This window comes from Anolis sagrei, chromosome 6 (genome assembly GCF_037176765.1).
Source record: "Anolis sagrei isolate rAnoSag1 chromosome 6, rAnoSag1.mat, whole genome shotgun sequence".
Classification (NCBI taxonomy): Eukaryota; Metazoa; Chordata; class Lepidosauria; order Squamata; family Dactyloidae; genus Anolis; species Anolis sagrei.
Genome location: NC_090026.1, coordinates 98213822 through 98232633, shown reverse-complemented (window position 1 = coordinate 98232633; position 18812 = coordinate 98213822). Strand labels below are relative to the sequence as shown.

The following is an 18812-nucleotide window of genomic DNA, read 5'->3' as shown; positions in this document are numbered from 1 at the left end:
ATATAATTTAAATCATAAGAACATGTAATAAAATTTATAATACAGTAATAATAATATAGCACTTAGAAAGCTTTCAAAGTATGACAAAGAAAAGTAAATGATGCTTTTTCTTTAAAGAAACAATAGGCACTGGAAGAAGATGTGGCTATGTGTTGGTGATTCACCTGGTTTTAAGAAATTTATCTACTATCATTCAAGATGCATAGTGGAGGAAAATGGCAATGGGAGCTCTTCTCTTCCAACTACTGCCACTACAATCCAGAGTCATGATCAAACATTGAAACCACTACACCTAGTAGTTTCTCATCAACCTAGCATGTGCCTTTAAATGTCTCCTGTGCAGATAAACCAAAATGAGCTAATGACCCATCCAATGAATTTACCACCTTTTGCACTGAACAACTTGATTAATACACATCTCCTCTATATTAAACAATATCAATGCCCAGTGGGAAACTAGAAATTACTTTCAGACAAATACAATTTAAACTGGATCATGTTTTAGTGATGAGACCTTGTGAATGGTTATTATAGTAACTGTGTATTAATCGTGTAGATTAGGTTATTAACTGCTTTATATTGGTGTTGAATTTTGCTATGTCCTGTGTTTTGTGAACCGCCGTGAGTCGCCTCCGGGCTGAGAACAGCGGTATAGAAGTAAAGTGAATAAAATAAATAAATAAATAAATAAATTGTATACAATATTCTGATGGGCATGAGAGCTAAAGCAGCACTATTACTTCTGCCATATTACATAATATGAGAAGCCAAGAGCTATGAAGAAGGATCTTATGTTATGGCTTCCACCATAACATTAACTGTATTAACATTAAGTTAATAAAGGGCTCCATCCATGACTATTTATGTGAAATATAGCCTTTAATGTACCTAACATTGACCACACAATGTAGAATGGATTTATGCAGCATTATAAGGCAGTCATGGGCCTATGCAATGATCGGGATTTAGGGAAGTTTTAATACTTACGTGATACATGGAGCTACCCCATCTCCTTGAGATACACACTGCTCTGTTTCTTCGAGTTCTGGACAGTCACTGTCACTCCCAATAGGAAACTGTTTAATGGCCCGTGTTCTTGTACGAACCCCTTTCGGAGATGTCATATCAAAACACGTTTTGGAACACGGGCTCCATTCAGACCATTCTGAGATCTGGCATTCCTTAGGCATCACACAAGACTGGAAGGTAATTGGCAGCTTGTCTTGTTCACAAAAACTGTAAAAGAGTATTAAGATACATTTACTTAAGAATCTGGTAAAACTACCATGTTAAGTGCACTAACTATATTTTGGGATGATTCATGGAAGAGACATCCCCACAATATAATATAATTTTAATAAAACTTTATAGACTGCCCTCTCTCCCCAAGGGGACTCAGTGCAGTTTACACACAAAAAGGCCCAAACATTTACATGCTCAAACATTTCATTTTAATATAATCTGAGCTAAGTGTGAGCTGAAAATAATTTGTTTGTGCACCTATATTAAGACACTAATTTGCGAATGTTTTTAGATTATATACTTTGGCTCCAATAGAATATGAGTTAAGCATCTTCTTAATAGATCAACACAAAGAAATAAATTAATATACACTTTTATGCAACTGATACTGATAGTTTAAGAAGAAATCAAATTGTTTAAATAACTTCTTCATTAACACATCTGTATTGGGTCCAATCCTTGTTTTCCTTCTTTTCTCAATATCCTGACATTGTTCAGTCAGAAACAACAGCTCCAGGGCTTTTCTATTTGGACCGTGGGCTTTCTGGAAATATTAGTTGGAAACTTCTTAAGATGTCCTGAGTATTTGGGGACAAATGCAGCATTTAACAAAGACTACTACAGGCTGCAGCCCCAGGTTACTAAGTACAGCACAAGTCATATTAGTCTATTCTTTCTCCCCAAGGTCACTCAACACATGAACTAGGCCAGTTTCCCCTGTTGACAGTTTCTGTTTTCTGTAACAACATCCCTATCCATTTCATACCAAATTATATGAAAGTTGTGAGCAATAAAACTGTGTTTTTTTTTAACTTGACATATTTTCACATTACCTCTTTGGCACTGGCTATCTGTTGTGCTCAGTATTATTGCTGTGTGTCTTCAAGTCATTTCTGACTTAAAGCACCCCAAAGAAATCCAAGTGTCCCCTGGGCAATGTCCTTGCAGATGGCCAATTCTCTCACACCAGAAGTGACTTTAAGTTCCTCAAGTCACTCCTGACATGGAAAAATGAGATCTTCTTAGGCAAGGAATGCTTGAGTGATTTTGCCAAGTCCTGCTTTTGAAATACAGCCTACATCACCTAGCATTTGTTGGAAGTCTCCCATCTAAGGATTAGTCAGGGCTAACCATACTTAACTACTAAGATCAGATAGGACCTGGTCCCTCTAGATCGGTGGTTCTCAACCTGTAGATCCCCAGATGTTTTGGCTTTTAACTCTAAGAAATCCTAACAGCTGGTAAACTGTCTGGGATTTCTGGGAGTTGTAGGCCAAAATTCCTGGGGACCCCAGGCTTGGAACCACTGCTCTAGACAATATTTAAGTCAGTACATAGTGCAACTTACTATGGAGTAAATACTCAATGAATGTTAGCACATGTATTATTGAGTTTTTTGTTCCATACAGTTCACAAACACATAGCAATTAAAAAAGAAGAAGCTAAGGACATGTTAATGGTAATGCCTTGCTCCATAATTTGCTCTAATTTAAAGTAAATTGCGTGAGCTGTTGAAGCTAATTACAAGGAGCCATTACAAAGATTTGCCTTCATTAAAAAAGCAGCAGGAAAACAGAGAATTTTGAAGTCTAAAACCATAGCATAAAATCCCAAAGTAGGAGCTCAGGGAGCTAAAAATAAAACTTGCAATGTCATGCAGTTATTTAAACAAGACTAAAGGTACAAAACTATCATCTCAATAGGCATGAGGATAGTATTACAGTATAACCCCCTTCCCCATGGACTTGATATCCATTATTTAATTCACATACATTTTAAAAAATCCCATCTTTCGGAAGTGTTTGTGAGTCTCTCTAGGTCTTTCAGTATTATTCTGTGGTATGCGTCAGGCTCAACCTTGGTTTACATAAACAAAATTTGAATATGCCCTCTACTGCAGAGATTGTTATGAACTTTTGGACTCTATGCTACTGAAGTACATGTAGTTTTCGACATCTGAAAATGAAGAAAAAAGGTGAAAGCACAATTTTTGTGCTAAATAATATATATTAGTTTGTTAGAGACTGTCTTGTTCTGTCACAATGTTATGGATTGTCAAATGGAACACTGAACATACTACACTCTTCATTAGGGTATCATTACAAGAAATGAGGCCAATACCTTCCCATGAAGATGGCAATGCCCATTAGGTGGAGAAATGCATCTTGGATATGAGCTCTGTTTACATAAACATGCGCTGAAATCATTATTCTCAAGTTTTATAAGCTAACTTATAAATAAATAAATCTTCACATTATGGAATTCCTGGCATTAAGCATTCCATTCATTTTAAAAGAAACATTCATTCTAAGATTCCCATGTTTTTTTCTGGGGAAAAAAATCAGTGTGCAGGGGAAGATTTCAGGAATGGTTTCTCCCATTTTATCTTTCCTCTTCCCCAGGTCTAACGGGATCTGATTTCCTTCGCCTTCCCCATTTTAATTAGAAATCCAATTTTCAACTGGTATAGTGTAAGGTGTATGTGTGTGTGTGTATATGTGAATACATGTGTGTATACATGTTTTATATTTATTCAATTCTAAGACACTATTTAGTGTAAGCCACACTAATTTCAGTACCATTGATAGTAAAATCTCTCTCTCTCTCTCTCTCTCTCTCTCTCTCTCTGTTGTGTGTGTGTGTATGACCTGCAATTCTAAGATGCACTACATTTTTAGAGATTTTTAGAGATTTTTACATGGAGATGGGAAGTGCATCTTAGAATGGAAGAAATGCACACACACACACAATTCTAATATGCACTACATTTTAGAGATGTTTACATGGAGGTGGGAATCTTTGTATGAAAGAAATGCACACACATGTATATATATAAAACACAAGATATATGCATATATGTCATTGCCTTATCTCTTGTGACCCTGTGATTAGACCTTCTCTTTAGTAAATATGGCAATGGATTCAGAGGAAAATGGGACATTTCCTTTAATACTGACTCTAAGCCTTATCTTCCATAAGCCTCAATGCACATGCGTGCCTAGTTATGTATGTTCACATATGTGTGTACATGTGGGTCCCTGTTCCTCTCATATTTTACAATTTTTCTGTGTGGTACGCCAGGCTAAGAGAAAGAGTTTTATACAAAGTCACCTAACAACCTTTGCAGATGAATGGCAATATGGAAGTCTGATCTCGTCAATGATATAGTCTTGTAGTTGCCACAATGCACTGCTTGGTTTGCCCAGACTTTGCCTTAAGGGAGCAAACAAGACTTCAAGTTATAAAGTTGCATTGCTGTTATATTTTTCTTGATCCACCAAGGAATAATAATAGGATTTTTTCCCTTTAAGCTTTTCCCAATAATGTCAAACACAAATTAAGCAAATGCAGTTATGCAAAGCACTGATCAATAGGACCAATAACTGACACAGCATTTGTATGAATAGCAATGGTTATGATTACATGAAACTCTGGAAGAAATAATACTGATGCTATATTACAAATTGCCAACGACTATACGATAAGCTTGATTCAGAGTAAAATTTGAACACTGAAGATTATACTTCTTGGTCAGAGCAAATATATGCTACAAACACACCATCAAGGTATATATTTGTCTGTGTTAGGGACAACAAAAAGTCTTGTAGACTGGAAAGCCTAACCAATTTTATTTGACACAGGCTTTCATGAATTAGCAGCCCACTTATTCTCCTCTCTTATGTTGGAGTTGGCTTTGGTTCATTAAAGCTTCTAACAAATGAAACATACCAGGCCTTAAGGTGTGGGATCACATTAACAAGTGTCTCCTCAATATCCTCTTGAACTGAACCATATTTGAAATCTGAAGTGATAAATAGGTTATCCCCATTTACCACCATTCATATTTAAGTCCATTCCAGGTGGCTGGAACCTCAATACTTACTATCCAAAATAGTCAAGAATGGGGAAAACAGCTGTTGCAAAAGAAAAGTTGTTTCATGGAAAAGTAGTCCCTCCCTCAGGTCCCAAATCCCTTATTACCAGCTTTCTCTATGTCAGAATCTTCATTATGCAACCAACATCAGCACTTGGTGGGGGAAGGAAAACATTAGACACAGGGATGCGGAGTGTCAGACAGTGAATATCTCATGTGGTGTGTATTGCTAAGTGCTAGCTCCGCAAATTGGCTGTAGATTCCCTACAAAGATGAAAAATGCATTCATTAGCGTACCAGCCTGCTTTTAGTGCTAGATATGGTTTTTTTTTTATTTTAACAAGAGAACTGTAAGTATGATTGTAGATAATAATGGACCATGGAGTAAACACAGCACATGACAAACATTGAATGATAGCTACAAGTAAAATGGTTGAGATATATAGATAACCTCAGTTCAATCAACGGAAATTGGGAGAGCAACAAGGTGGCCCTTTGGAGTTTAGTTCAACCACTGATGCTATCGTGCCTTGTCTGCATGCTATGTATAGGCACTCCTACCAGGAGAGTCCGGAAATTTTATTTATTTATTTATTTATTTGCGATAGTTATATACTGCCCTTCTCAACCCCGAAGGGGACTCAGGGTGGTTCACAGTTTTGGCAACAATTCAATGTCCTCAATAAAAACAGTATAAAACATTAAAATTGAACCTCCCCAAATAAAACATTAAGCATTAAACACATCATGTAAAATAACATCACCTATCACACAGAGACATAGTTGTTGTCCATAAACAGTCCTGGGTCATTCCACTTTCAACTTTCACTTTAACTTTAAATATTTCTATGATGGGCCAAATGCTTGGTTCCACAGCCAGGTCTTTAGCTGTCTCTTAAAGAACAGGAGGGAGGGGGCCAACCTGATCTCACTCAGGAGGGATGTAGGGCAATTGTATAGGTTCATAGCAACAATTGACTTCTTGAAGTTTTCATAATTTGCACCAGAAGCAGCAGGTATGGAAACCAGCCACCTTTCAGACTGAATTTGAGCAGAGAGTCATACTGGAGAATCTAGAGACTCCTAGAGAAAATAATTCTCTAGATATTTGTAAATACTCCAGTGCAATTTTATGGTCAACATCTAGAGATTCCCAAAGATTCCAAGAGGGAGCAAGCAATTTCTAGAGAAATTCCTAGGGTGTGTCTACACTGTAGAATTAATGCAATTCTGACACCACTTGAAATGTCTTTGCGCAATACTATGGAATCTTGGAAGCTGTAGTTTGCTGAAGCACCAGAGCTCTTAGGTAGAGAAGGCAAAATACCTTGTAAAATTACAACTTCCAGGATTCCATAACATCTTCTGAGTCACCTAAGGGCTGAGAAGAGCGGTATACAAATAAAGTAAATAAATAAATAACATTGAGCTATAGAATTTAAGATGGTGCCAAATGGCATTAAATTTATAGTGTAGATGTACCACTAGAGAAATCCAGAGATTCCTCTAGAAATGTTCTCTCAGATTAAAATCGCGTTAATCTATTTGTTGGTTTTCCACTTTCATGGGGTTCCTATACCCTTAACCTGAGCTAATATTGAAGACTGACTGCATTGTTACTGAAAAATTCACATATGCCCAGCTAGCTTCTCTAAGAATTACAGTCCAACTCAGAAAAAAGTATGGGAGAGTTCTTCTAATTCCTACAAATAAAAGAAAAGGACCTCACATTTAGAGCCTTTAAGAGCTGGTTACATTACACCAAGGATACTACCATTTGAATGAATTATTTTGCTTGGAGAAATACTTAAGCTGCTCCCGTAATGCTGAGATAATACTGAGGGAAGCCATCTCATTATATATTGCTCCCCTACCATAAGCCTTTTTTCCCCTTTCTATTGCTGTTGCATTGCATTTTTTATCATTTTCTTATCATTATTTCACGTTACACTTTTTTTTGCCATTTCCCCCATCACTCCCCATGTTTATTCCCAGCATACTAGAACTGTTAACATTTATTTTCCTCTACTTGATTTCCCTTTTGATTGCATACTGACTTTCCCATTGTTCTGGAACAAATAATATAACTAAATTCAGCTGGGGGAATGCTGCCAACATAATCTCTGGGTACATGTCAAAAATGAAAACAATTGAATGCCGAGTTCTTATTTCCAGCTCTAAAACTGGGGAGAGGACAACCTGCTGCATGCTAACTGTACAATAACTGGGTTGAATAAATAACAATGTCTTATACACCAGAAATGCAAATGTTCTAGCTATAGACCATTAACTCTTCATGAAACAAAGGAGGGATCTGTGTTTCCGAGACTTGAGGACCTCATATTTTGCAGTTGTTATGTGACTATTCAAGGTAGTTTATTCTCCTATTACTGACAGTATTTCCCTTCCTTAATTGTCATTATTTTTGCATAAGCAGAGCATTTATTTATTTATTTATTTAAGGCTTTTATATCCCATCCTTTCCCAAGCTCCGTAGAGGGACTCAGGACAGCTAACAAAGTGGCACCCCATGGTGCCCACATCAAAACATAAATATACAATTAACAGCAATGTAATAATAACAACAATATAAAACAGTATAAACAGTATAAAACCATATAAACAGTATAAAAACAATATAAAAACAGACAACAAATGATTTAAATGATTTAAATCAGGTCACTGATTTAAATCATTATCCAAGGGCAGTCCATCAGTTCTAAATAAGTCAACATGTCAGTAGGTCAGCTTGTTCTCCAAAGGCCTGATTCCATAGCCAGGATTTTACTTGTTTCTGGAAGGTCAAGAGGGATGCAGCAGATCTAATTTCACTCAGGAGGGAGTTCCATAGCCGGGGGGCCACCACAGAAAAAACCCTGTCCCTTGTCCCCGCCAATGAACAGAAAAGGCTCTGTCCCTTGTCCCCGCCAGATCTCCTCAGATGATCTTAGGGCCCTAGGTGGATTGTAGCAGAAGATACATTTGGACAAGTAAACTGAGCCAGAACCGTTAAGGCAGTGGTTCTCAACCTGTGGGTCCCCAGATGTTTTGCCCTTCAACTCCCAGAAATCCTAAGAGCTGGTAAACTGGCTGGGATTTCTGGGAGTTGTAGGCCAAAACATCTGGGGACCCACAGGTTGAGAACCACTGCGTTAAGGGCTTTAGGCCAAAGCCAGCACTTTGAATTGTGCTCGGAAGCTGATAGGCAGCTAGTTGTGCGCTCCCTGTACCCAGCCCCAGTGAGCAGCCTGGTTGCCGACCGTTGGACTAGTTGAAGCTTCCAAGCAGTCTTCGGAGGCAACCCCACATAGAGTGCATTGCAGTAGTCTATTCGGGATGCAATAAGAGCGTGGACTACCATGGCCAAGTCAGGCTTCCCAAGGTACGGGCACAGCTGGCGCACAATTTTTAACTGTGCAAAAGCTCTCCCGGCACTGCCGAGACATGGGATTCCAGGCTCAGCGATGAGGGAATATTGGAAACAGGCCAAAAGTTGTCAAATTGAGTGAGGTCCAGTGATAGTTTTTTCATCACTGGTTTTCATCACTAGCTGGTTTTAAGCTCGCTGGAATCTTGCCTTCCCGCAGGGAGGCATTAACCACCATCTTCACCCACTCGGCCAATCCCCCTCTGGCTTCCTTTAGAAGCCAGGATGGGCAGGGGTCTAGGATGCATGTGTTTGCTCTTGCTCCTCCAAGAATATACATAACCTTTATCAACTTTTGAATCTGTCTCCATGAATAAAGTCAAAAGAGGATAGGTTTTATCAGTCTGCGTGGAATATTTTGATATTAACCAAGATCCAAGGGAGAATACCCATTTCCAATATCAACAAAAGTAAGACTTTCTTTCCCTTCTCATTTTGGTGCAGCTCTCTTTGGTGTCAACACCCAACTTACAGCCTATCAGATATTTTAAGGGGGAGATAAGAGGACAATAATGCTGTCCCAAATTAGCAAGGACAATCCTATTTAATCCTCTGTCGCCCAACTCTTGTTTTCAAAATGTTCCAGTCCCTCTTTTTCCATTTGACCTCAGCTTGTCTCAATTACAAGCACAAAAGTAGTTTCTACTCAATTTACTCAGCTGGGGAAGAAGACAGAAGGCCGACACTTGTCCTTCTTGGTGGGCTCAGAATAAACAAGCTGCTGCAGCTTCTTCTAGCTTGTGCAAAACTGAAAGAATATGAGTTGCCTAAGATAATCTAGAACCTCATAACATGGAAGTTTTCCTCTTTTTTCTCTCCGTTGTAGCATGCTGGCAAAACTGAGTCCCATGGAGGTTATCCCTGTCCGTGGAAATCCATCTTGCCAGAGTGCTAAAACAGAGAAAAGACTCTGTTTTCAGTAGTGGGAGTCCTCTGACTCCCAATTCAAGAAAGTGAGGGGAAGCGGGGGAAGCAGGAAGAAGACAGGAAAGATCACGGGATGGCTTGCCTCCTACAAAGATGGATCTTTCCAATGACTGGTCCCCACTTCCCAACACTTTTCCTTGCTTCCCTCCCACCCAACATATGAAGTCCCTAATGTGTTTTCATAGTTGAGGAGAGAGTAAAACCCTGGTTTCCTGAGTAGTAGTCCAATGTTTAAACCACCACACCATGCTGACATTCATACCACTAAATATGTATGAAAGAGACTAAAATTTTCAATAGGTAATGGTTTGTATTAGTGAACAGTGACAGAATAATGACATGGGTGTCCATTAAGTCCATGCTAGATTAGGAGCTCACTCAGTAATGAGCAGTTGGGGGGTTGAGGTCCAACAACATCTGGAGGGATACATGATCCCCATTCAAATGTTAGCCCTATGATACTAATCTGCCTTTTATCATGGGAGGTTTTGTGAAAGGACATTTGTAATTCCAGAATGACAGCGTCCAGCAGTCACAAAGAAAACACCATGAGTAATCTGTTTTGACTGTTTGCCACCATTCATATTGTACATTGTGGTTAAGAATGTCGTCAAGCCTTAGGGAATAATGGGGAATTTTAACCAAACAGCAAAGCCTCTGTTATATATGTACAATTCAAAAATTGACAGAAAGGCCACTCTGAAAATGTTTTCCAGTCACCCAAGATATGAGTTAAATTAATCCAAAAATAGTGCAGTTTTATGCCTTCATTGCAAACCCACAGTGACCCTAAGGGTAACCTATCATCAAGTTTTCTGGTATCCAGAGTCAATCCAACACTCAAACCACATCACACTGAACAGAAAGAATTGACAAAAGGCAAGAATGTTTTAAAAATGCCACATTAAATGAGCTGAGTATATAAGATTATGTGCCTCTTCAAACTCAGCATATAAAACATCTTCTGTTCTAAAAGGAACTTGTGATTTTCATGTATGATGGAAATTTTCTCACACTATTATCTAAAAATATTTTATAATTGCTTTACTCAGATTAGGAAAGCACTGTAAACTGTATGAAGGTTAACTGAGTAACTGGAAAATCAAATGACAAAACTGGTTTGCCATAGTATTACATCATCACATGAGGTCACCATGAAGCTAAATCTGAGTGAAGGCAATAACTGCTGTACTCTGTCTGGAAATGTGTGGATAAAAGAAATATCAAAATCATCATCGCCCTGGAGAACTATCACTATTATTGATGAGTTTACAAGACAATTAATGTGTCATTTGTTTTTTCCTACATGCATCTTTTATTATAGAGGAGTGTTTCTCAACCTTCCTAATGATGTGACCCCTTAATACAGTTCCTCATGTTGTGGTGACCCCCCAAGCATAATATGATTTTTGTTAGTACTTCATAACTGTAATTTTGCTACTGTTATGAATTGCAATGTGAATATCTGACATGCAGAATGTATTTTCATTCACTGGACCAAATTTGACACAAATACCCAATACACCCAAATTTCACTACTGGTGTATTGTCATTTGGGAGTTGTAGTTGCTGGGATTTATAGTTAACCTACAATCTAAGTGAGTTCTGAACTCCACCAATGATGGAATTGAACCAAACTTGGCACACAAAACTCCCATGATCAACAGAAAATACTGGAAGGAATACGTACATCCAGAGAGCACTGTGGACTCAAACAATGATAGATCTGGACCAAACTTGGCACAAATACCCAATATGCCCAAATGTGAACACTGGTGGAGTTTGGGGAAAATTGGCCCTTTTGGGAGTTGTAGTTTCTGGGATTTATAGTACACCTACAATCAAAGAGCATTCTGAACCCCACCAACAATAGAATTGGGTCAAATTTCCCACACAGAACCCCCATGACCAACAGAAAATACTGTGTTTTCTGATGGTCTTTGGTGACCCCTCTGACACATCGTCATGACCCCTCCAGGGGTCCCAACCCCCAGGTTGAGAAACACTGTTATTGAGCATACGAAAATGACAAAATCCTACAAGAAAAAAGTATGCATTTTGGTTTAAATAAATGTCTCCTACATACGTTACAAAATTAAGTTTGATATAGTGTAGCTTGTTTGTTAGAAGACTATAAAAATATATTTAGTCAGATCATGTTCAAATACTGTTTGTCAATGCAATATGCTTGACACAAGCAGTTGGGGGGGGGGGGGGAATCAACTGAGCCATACCTGAGAATACACCATTGTATAATACTACAGACCCGCACTTGTTTGTTTTCAAGATTGCTCATAAAAAGAGAAATGATTAAATTGAGAAAGAAAAAAGAATTACCTCAAGGCAACAGTCTTCCCATTTCTGTGAGTGCACATCACCTGTCTCGTCTGGTATCCAATTTGTATGTCCCAATATTTGTTCTCCTGTCTGTTCTGTCTGTTGCGATTCCTCTTCTTTTTAATAAGCTCACGGGCCTCTGGATCCCTGATTGCTTTCTCTTTTACCTTCTCCTTCTCTTTCTCCTTGTCTTTGTCCTTCTCCTTGTCTTTATCTTTGTTCTTCCCACGTTTCCTGGCTTGCCTTACATGCCGTGAGTGGGGCACTGAACAGGTACTCCATGGCCCCACATTCAGGCTATATAGGCTTTCTTCAGTAGTGCATGGGGAGGAGCTACAAACCTGAAAATCTGTCAGGTTAGGACAGGCTGAGCCCCCATATTGCGGTGGGGCCACAATGTGGCGAAAACGATATGCCAGTCCTTTGCCGCAGGTCTTGGAACACTCTGACCAGGCAGAAAACTCGGATACGGTGCAGTCCTGCCGGCAAGGAATTAGGCATCCCTGTTCCAACTGAGGCTTTGGCTCAAAGTACTCACATATTTTATCATCAGCTGTAACACCATTTGATTTTTGGACACAAGTCACATCCCTCCTCTGTATTCCTTCTTCTCCTCTGATGCATTCTGTTGGCTTTTCTAAGTTCCTCAAAAGAACTGGCTGGCACTGATTCCAGTTGCCCAACTGCCAGTCATACAGTTCCTTGTGCCAGTCGCATATGGTGAAGCAACTCTGCTGGTTGTCGGGCCTCTCTGCCTGCTTGCAGTTTGTGAGTAGTGTGGTCCATCCTTCCACATGGGCACACCAGATGGCTCGACTTTGGGTCCCCCCTGGGCCACATTTATCTCCCGTACATCGGCCCCATGGACCTAGAAAAACAAGAGGGAGGAAATGAACACTGAAATATCGAACATCTGAATAATAGTTGTTTCCTCATTTAAAACAAACAAAAATATGCAATAATTAAAGTTTAATATTTCTCAGAATTTAAATATAAATGTATACTAAACTGATCTACATAGACACTTCATAAGACCACACTACCATAACTCTATTTATTGGTTTTTCCATTTTCCTTTGGATTAGAAATACAATGGATTTTTGTTTCCCTTTATGTTTACAAAATAGCAAGCCATTTGCTTTTCAGTATATCTACCTTCAGGTTCCTCTCATTGTATATTGATCCCATAAATTTCATAGAATTTTCTTAGACAAGAAATACTCAGAAATGGTTTTGCCAGTTCCCTCCTCTGAAACATAGTCTGCTACATCAGGTATTCTTTGGTGGTGTCCCATCCAAGTATTAAACAGAGCTGGCCCTACTTAACTTCCAAAATTAGACAGGATCTAGTGCATTTATGGTACAATGTATAGGGCTTTCTTTCCACTAACCCTTTATTCCAGTGTTTCTCAAACTGTGCTTCTCCAGGTGTTTTGGACTTCAGATCCCACAATTCCTAACAGTTAGGAAGCTGGCTGGGATTTCTGGAAGCTGAAGTCCAAAACACATGGAGGAGCACAGTTTGAGAAACACTGCATTAACTAATCATCTTCATAGCATATATTTGGAACACATCTGGGAAAAATGGTTACAAATAACATGATAGTGTATAACTTGTGGCTTGTTTTTTCTCTTTTTCTTTCTTTGTTACAATGGTTTAAGTTATATTTTAAAAATAAGGAAGTAAAGTGGAATGGCATTATCTTGGGTAACAAGTAACATTTTCTAGCTAACCCTTTCGACTAACTTCAAAGGGACATTTTAGAGAACTCTTCAAGCTTTTTGAATTTTCTCATTCATCCTAATAGAGTTTTGAACTGTCAGAAAGCAACAAAAATGTAACCACTAAATAAATTTTCCCCTCAGTACTAACAAATTACATGGGAGATTTTGTAACATAAGATACTACTTGAAAACCAACAAAGGCCTGATACAGAAATACCGACAGATCACAGAACAGGGATATACACAGCTGATGGGAGTTGGTAAAATAGAAATGTCAACACCAAAAAAAAAAAAACCCCAAAAAAAAAAAACAACCCTTTGCTCACATCTAATTTATCATCTGTCTTTACATATCTCCATTTTAGCATTTCTGAATAAAAGTTCTTAAAGGGACATATAACATCATGCAATGAATGCCAATGCAGAAAAACATTGTCATTGAAATGAACATATTTCAATGCCTCACTCCTTGCATTGCTAGGAATTAGAAGATGGAGGATTTTTTTTCAATGAGGGAATGGGGTTTTTTATTTGGAAAGCCAATCCTCCCATAGATATACCCTGTCTTTAAATCACCTTGGCATTACAGAGTTCGAAAGACTCACAGATCTCTGCACATCTAAAAAGACTGATCTCAGTTTTTGTAAGTAACATGAACTATTTTCTGATCCTGCCAGCTGATAATTGTCCATTGAACCTTGAAGCAGCATCGTGGGTTTTGGCACCTCAGAGTGCTCTGATTAAATTAAAAATCTGTGGGATGCGAGTGGCAGGAGCGTGCAAGGGCTCTAGGGGCAGAGATACTTGGGGTTGAATTCCATCTGTCCAACTGATCATTTGAAACACAAAAAGATTACAAAAAAGTATAGCAAGAAAGAAATAAAGTGATCAGCACTCTCACTCAAAATACAAAGACAGCAAGCTAATGTTCCATTGTCAAATACAAAGAGCTGCTGTGTATCCTGAATTCATGGAGAAAGTCACCCAAATTTTAAATAGAACTGCTTAGAAGAATAACACTGCGGATTATGCAAGGGCCTTGAAGTGCTTCCAAAGAATGTTTCAACTGATTGCTAGTCACTGAACCAATGCCATCTCAATTCCTGCTTCTGGCTAAGTGCTAAGGAGGCGGTGATATAGTTTGTGTATTTATAACACTGTGTTGGGAAAATTTCAATGAAAATACCATATTTACTCAAGCACAACATGCCATCAAATGTAATGCGCATGTTAATTTTGAAGGTGTAAATTACCAAAAAAAATTGCAGTAGAATGTAATGCTGTTGAATCAAATGCATACCTCAATTTTAACTATGTAATTTACCCAAAGGTGAGAATTAGACTCGAGTAAATATTATACCTTGAACAATCATTTTCAGTATTGGAAAATTGCTTTAGTCATAGACTGGAAACAGGATGGGGAATAGGTGAACCCTTCCCAAGACTATGTTTTGAGCTTGTGATTATCTGGATACCAAGAATAATATGATGTTCTCCTTGGAAATTATTCATTGGAACAATTCACCAAATTATTATTATTATTATTATTATTATTATTATTATCATCATTATTATCCACCCAATAATTTACCCATCAGATCTTTCACACTATGATCAAGCACTACAAAGTATTAGGACAACTGTCATTAGTGAAGTCTTCCAGGAATAATAAAGGCTGACTGCGGTCTATTCTGGACACACCCCCCCCCCCCCATGCATCTGATAAACTTAATTACAAACATGTCCATCTAAAAAGTGTGACAAACCATTTCTGTGTTTTGTTTCAGGGTTTGTTTTTTTTTTGCTGCAACAGATTAGCCATAGGGCTCTTGCAATGCACATCCAAAAACCTATGTCTTCCAATTGGGACTTTAAATAAGAAATTACAACCCTATTCAGAGAACAGATGTGCCATTTTCCCTAGCCAAGCACATGAAGTACACATACCGCTTGATATGATATAGGGGATCTTATTCTGTCACCAACTCTTACATTTTTATGAACATTCACCAGCTTCAATAGCTGTAGGATGTGGACTGACAGATTTTGTTCCAAACTTGGAATATGGATGATTAATGGATTGGGACACTCTCTTGTGTTTTGCAGAGGTTTAGAAGCAAAACCTTTGCCAGTGCACACACTACAGAGAGAAAAGAAGACACTGTTGTCAAATATTTTGCTCACAGACTTTAAAACCTTAAGCATTACATCCTTGATAGCAATGCCAGCTGGCAGGGATAGTTTCAGTGCCAGGCAAAACTCCTGTCTGTTTTGGGCAGATTAAAGTTTGAATTAGGGTTTCCAAGGTTTAGCCTGGTAGCCAGCAAAATAAATGTATGTTGTAAGCAGAAATACATTTCAGCAAGATTACCCGAGTTTATCTCTAACCAGCCTTCCACAAATAACATGATAGTTGCTGTTGGGTCCATTTTACTTCAAGTCTATTTATATTATGCATAAGAAACAGTAAACACCGGTAGAGAGGAGTTTTACAAAATAAAACTGCTCAAATTTAGAGGAAGGAAATAAAGACATAAAATCAGCATGTAACACAACATTATCACAGTTGAACACAAAGCAAACTCCTTTGCCTTCCATGTTTCAAGCCTCTATTTTATCATATCACCACATCTTGTGTATCCTGTGTGTGTCCAATTAACAAGACCTTCCTTAAGAGATGACACTCTTACTCTAGATCAAGGGTAATTGTTTTTGTGAGCCATGGAGATGTGAAGCAATTCCACATTTGATAGTTCTTGGTGGCCTAAAACTTGTCAGCCCCTTAACCAAACTATTTCTGCAAATGCAAATAAAATTACATTATTATGGCATGACGTGAGACCCGAAGCAATGTAAATCAGGAAAAAATGCTTTCAAGTGTCAAACTGAAAAGGTGATAAATGGCAGCATAATTTAGCCATATCTTATTGCTCAAACGGCACTTTAGGGCTTAAGCAAGAGTTTTAACAGGGCCATAAAATACAGTGCAAACAGGGTATGTGAGAACTTGGAAGGTTTCTATATACACTCTAATCTCCTGAACTTCTGAGCTGAGGCATAAGCTCATATAAAAACTTGGAGAGAGGAATAAGCAATGGAAGGAAGAGGAAAGCTTCAAAGGAAAGGGCCTAAGCTCTGTTTTACACAGTCACAGAGCACTTGCAAGGCATTCAAAAGGCTTAGGTTACAGGCAGAACCTTTGCAAAGGAAGATAGATCTCTGGTTAGAAATAATGAAAAACTGCTGTTACTACTATATTAGATCAGTGGTTCCCAACCTATGGTCTGTGGCCCATCAGTGGTCTACAAGAACTAAAATATGGTCCACGGCCTCACTGTTACTACACTGTTGCAATGAGAGCAACTGGTCTCACAAAACTCTCTTATAGTGCCAAGGCAATGGAGAAATCGCAAGGAGAGAGTCTGACTACCCATGACAACAAGTCTCCTGACTGCTGCTTCTCCTCCTCCCTCCTTCCCTCTGAGTGGAGCCATTCCATGTGATGCCTGGAAGCATGGGTGCCTTGATGTCTTCATTTTTAGGTCTGTTAAACTGTGGTGCCGAATAGGGAAGGAGGAGATGAGATCGGCTGCCACGTGGTCCTGTTATGGATGGAAATCCATGACGGCTGGCCCCTTGCCGTTATAGGTGCCCAGACAAACTGAGGAAACTAGATTGGCTGAAGGAAACAGATCAAAACAGCTCAAGCCTACTAGTTATGGTTGGTGTAATAAAAAAGTCTAATGCTCAAACTATTATACCATACTGTTAGGGTTAACTACATGCATAATTTTTAAAAAAAGAAACTCATTGTGTAATATATCTGGGCAGTCTTCCATTACAGGAGGCAAACAAATGTGTTTTCCTTGACATAATACAAAACAAACTAAGTTGCAATATAAATATCATTAAAGCCTTATCTACTAGCTCCAAAAGAAATACACACAGGAATGCAAACGACTTAGTAAGAAACCTCTTTGATTTTCTTTCATTCTTTTTATTTTACTATCTGGCCTGAATCTCAAGATAAATAAACTAATGTGGAAGTAACAGTACACTGCTGCATGATAGGAAGCAAGCTCTGTAGATATATAATGCTTTTTACATGGAAGGGGGAGATAAAGAGGATTTGGCAGATTATGAATTAACCTCAGCTGTAGAATAACTCAGAAATATTACTTATGAAAAGCTTTTTATTTTAATCACTAGCAAAGACAATACTGATGCATACTGTATGCATTTGATTTAGAGCTTAAAGCTCTGAATCTGGAGTAAAGTAACTAACAGAGCTTTCAATCCCAGGCGTATTTGAAATAAGTCTCTTTGAATGCAATGGGACTCAGTTCACTCTAGGACTGGGCTGCACATAAGAGGCAGGGAACTAATTTAACACTGATACAAATACTACACAGTTATGCTTTGCTAAGAGTTATGTTTGGTTTAAAATATTATATTTTTATTATATGGTTTATTATATATTCTTAATATATTTTATATGTATATTTTAAAATGTATGTCTGTTAAAAAAAATCACCCAATCTTTGTTATGCAATATTGGTATAATAAGTCCTTCAGGCTGCAACCAGTGCCTGGTCTCTACTGTTCAGAGCCCCTGAAGTTCCTACATCCATTTTTAAAGCATGATTTTCAGAAAACTTTGATCTCCAAACCATGCAAATAATGAAGAAAAAGATAAAATACCCGTTACTCCCTCAAGCACTCCAAAATTCCATATTAGGCAGAAACATTTCCATTTTCCTCTGTGATCTTGCTTAAAATGATGAGAGGAAGTGCCTTTTTGAGAGGGACTGCACAGAAAAACAGAAATACGTATTTGTTGGGAGGGGCTGAGGGAAACTGACCCCAATTTCCACACTATTTCAGAGTCTGATATAACAATATTTTATGGAATCAAAGAAAGGTTTTGTACCCAATCCCTCAATCTAATACCAAGGGGTAGAGTTTCTGAACTCCTTCCTAAGTCAGAGTAATCCATTCAAGATACCAAGGCAATGGTACAAGTAGGAGAAGAACCATGACTGTAAGGAATCTTAGGCTATTACAGACAGAGGTATTTGGGCTTGTTGGGATGCATTGGAGAAAACTGACTCCAACTTCCACACCCCTGGCACAACAGTATTTCATGGAAACAAAGCAAGTTTTGGTTTCAATATATCAACTTGGACCAAGAGGTTGAGTTTCTGAGTGCCTTCAGAAATCAGTGCAATCCCTTCATCATACCAAGGACCTCATCCTATGATTAGCAGGAAAGTGGGGAAA

At 38.3% G+C, this 18812-nt stretch overlaps 1 protein-coding gene across 4 annotated transcripts in view; it reads right to left on the bottom strand.

Moving 5' to 3' along the window:
* The window catches only part of THSD7A (thrombospondin type 1 domain containing 7A), a 309711-nt gene that overhangs the window by 123618 nt on the left and 167281 nt on the right, over positions 1–18812 (bottom strand). For all 4 annotated transcript variants that reach the window (XM_067470281.1, XM_060782181.2, XM_067470280.1 and 1 more), the window contains exons 4-5: positions 11808–12675; positions 988–1236 (exon numbers count right to left, since the gene is read on the bottom strand). In XM_067470281.1, the coding sequence (XP_067326382.1) occupies positions 988–1236; positions 11808–12675 (1117 nt within the window). The remainder of the gene's footprint in view (positions 1–987; positions 1237–11807; positions 12676–18812) is intronic.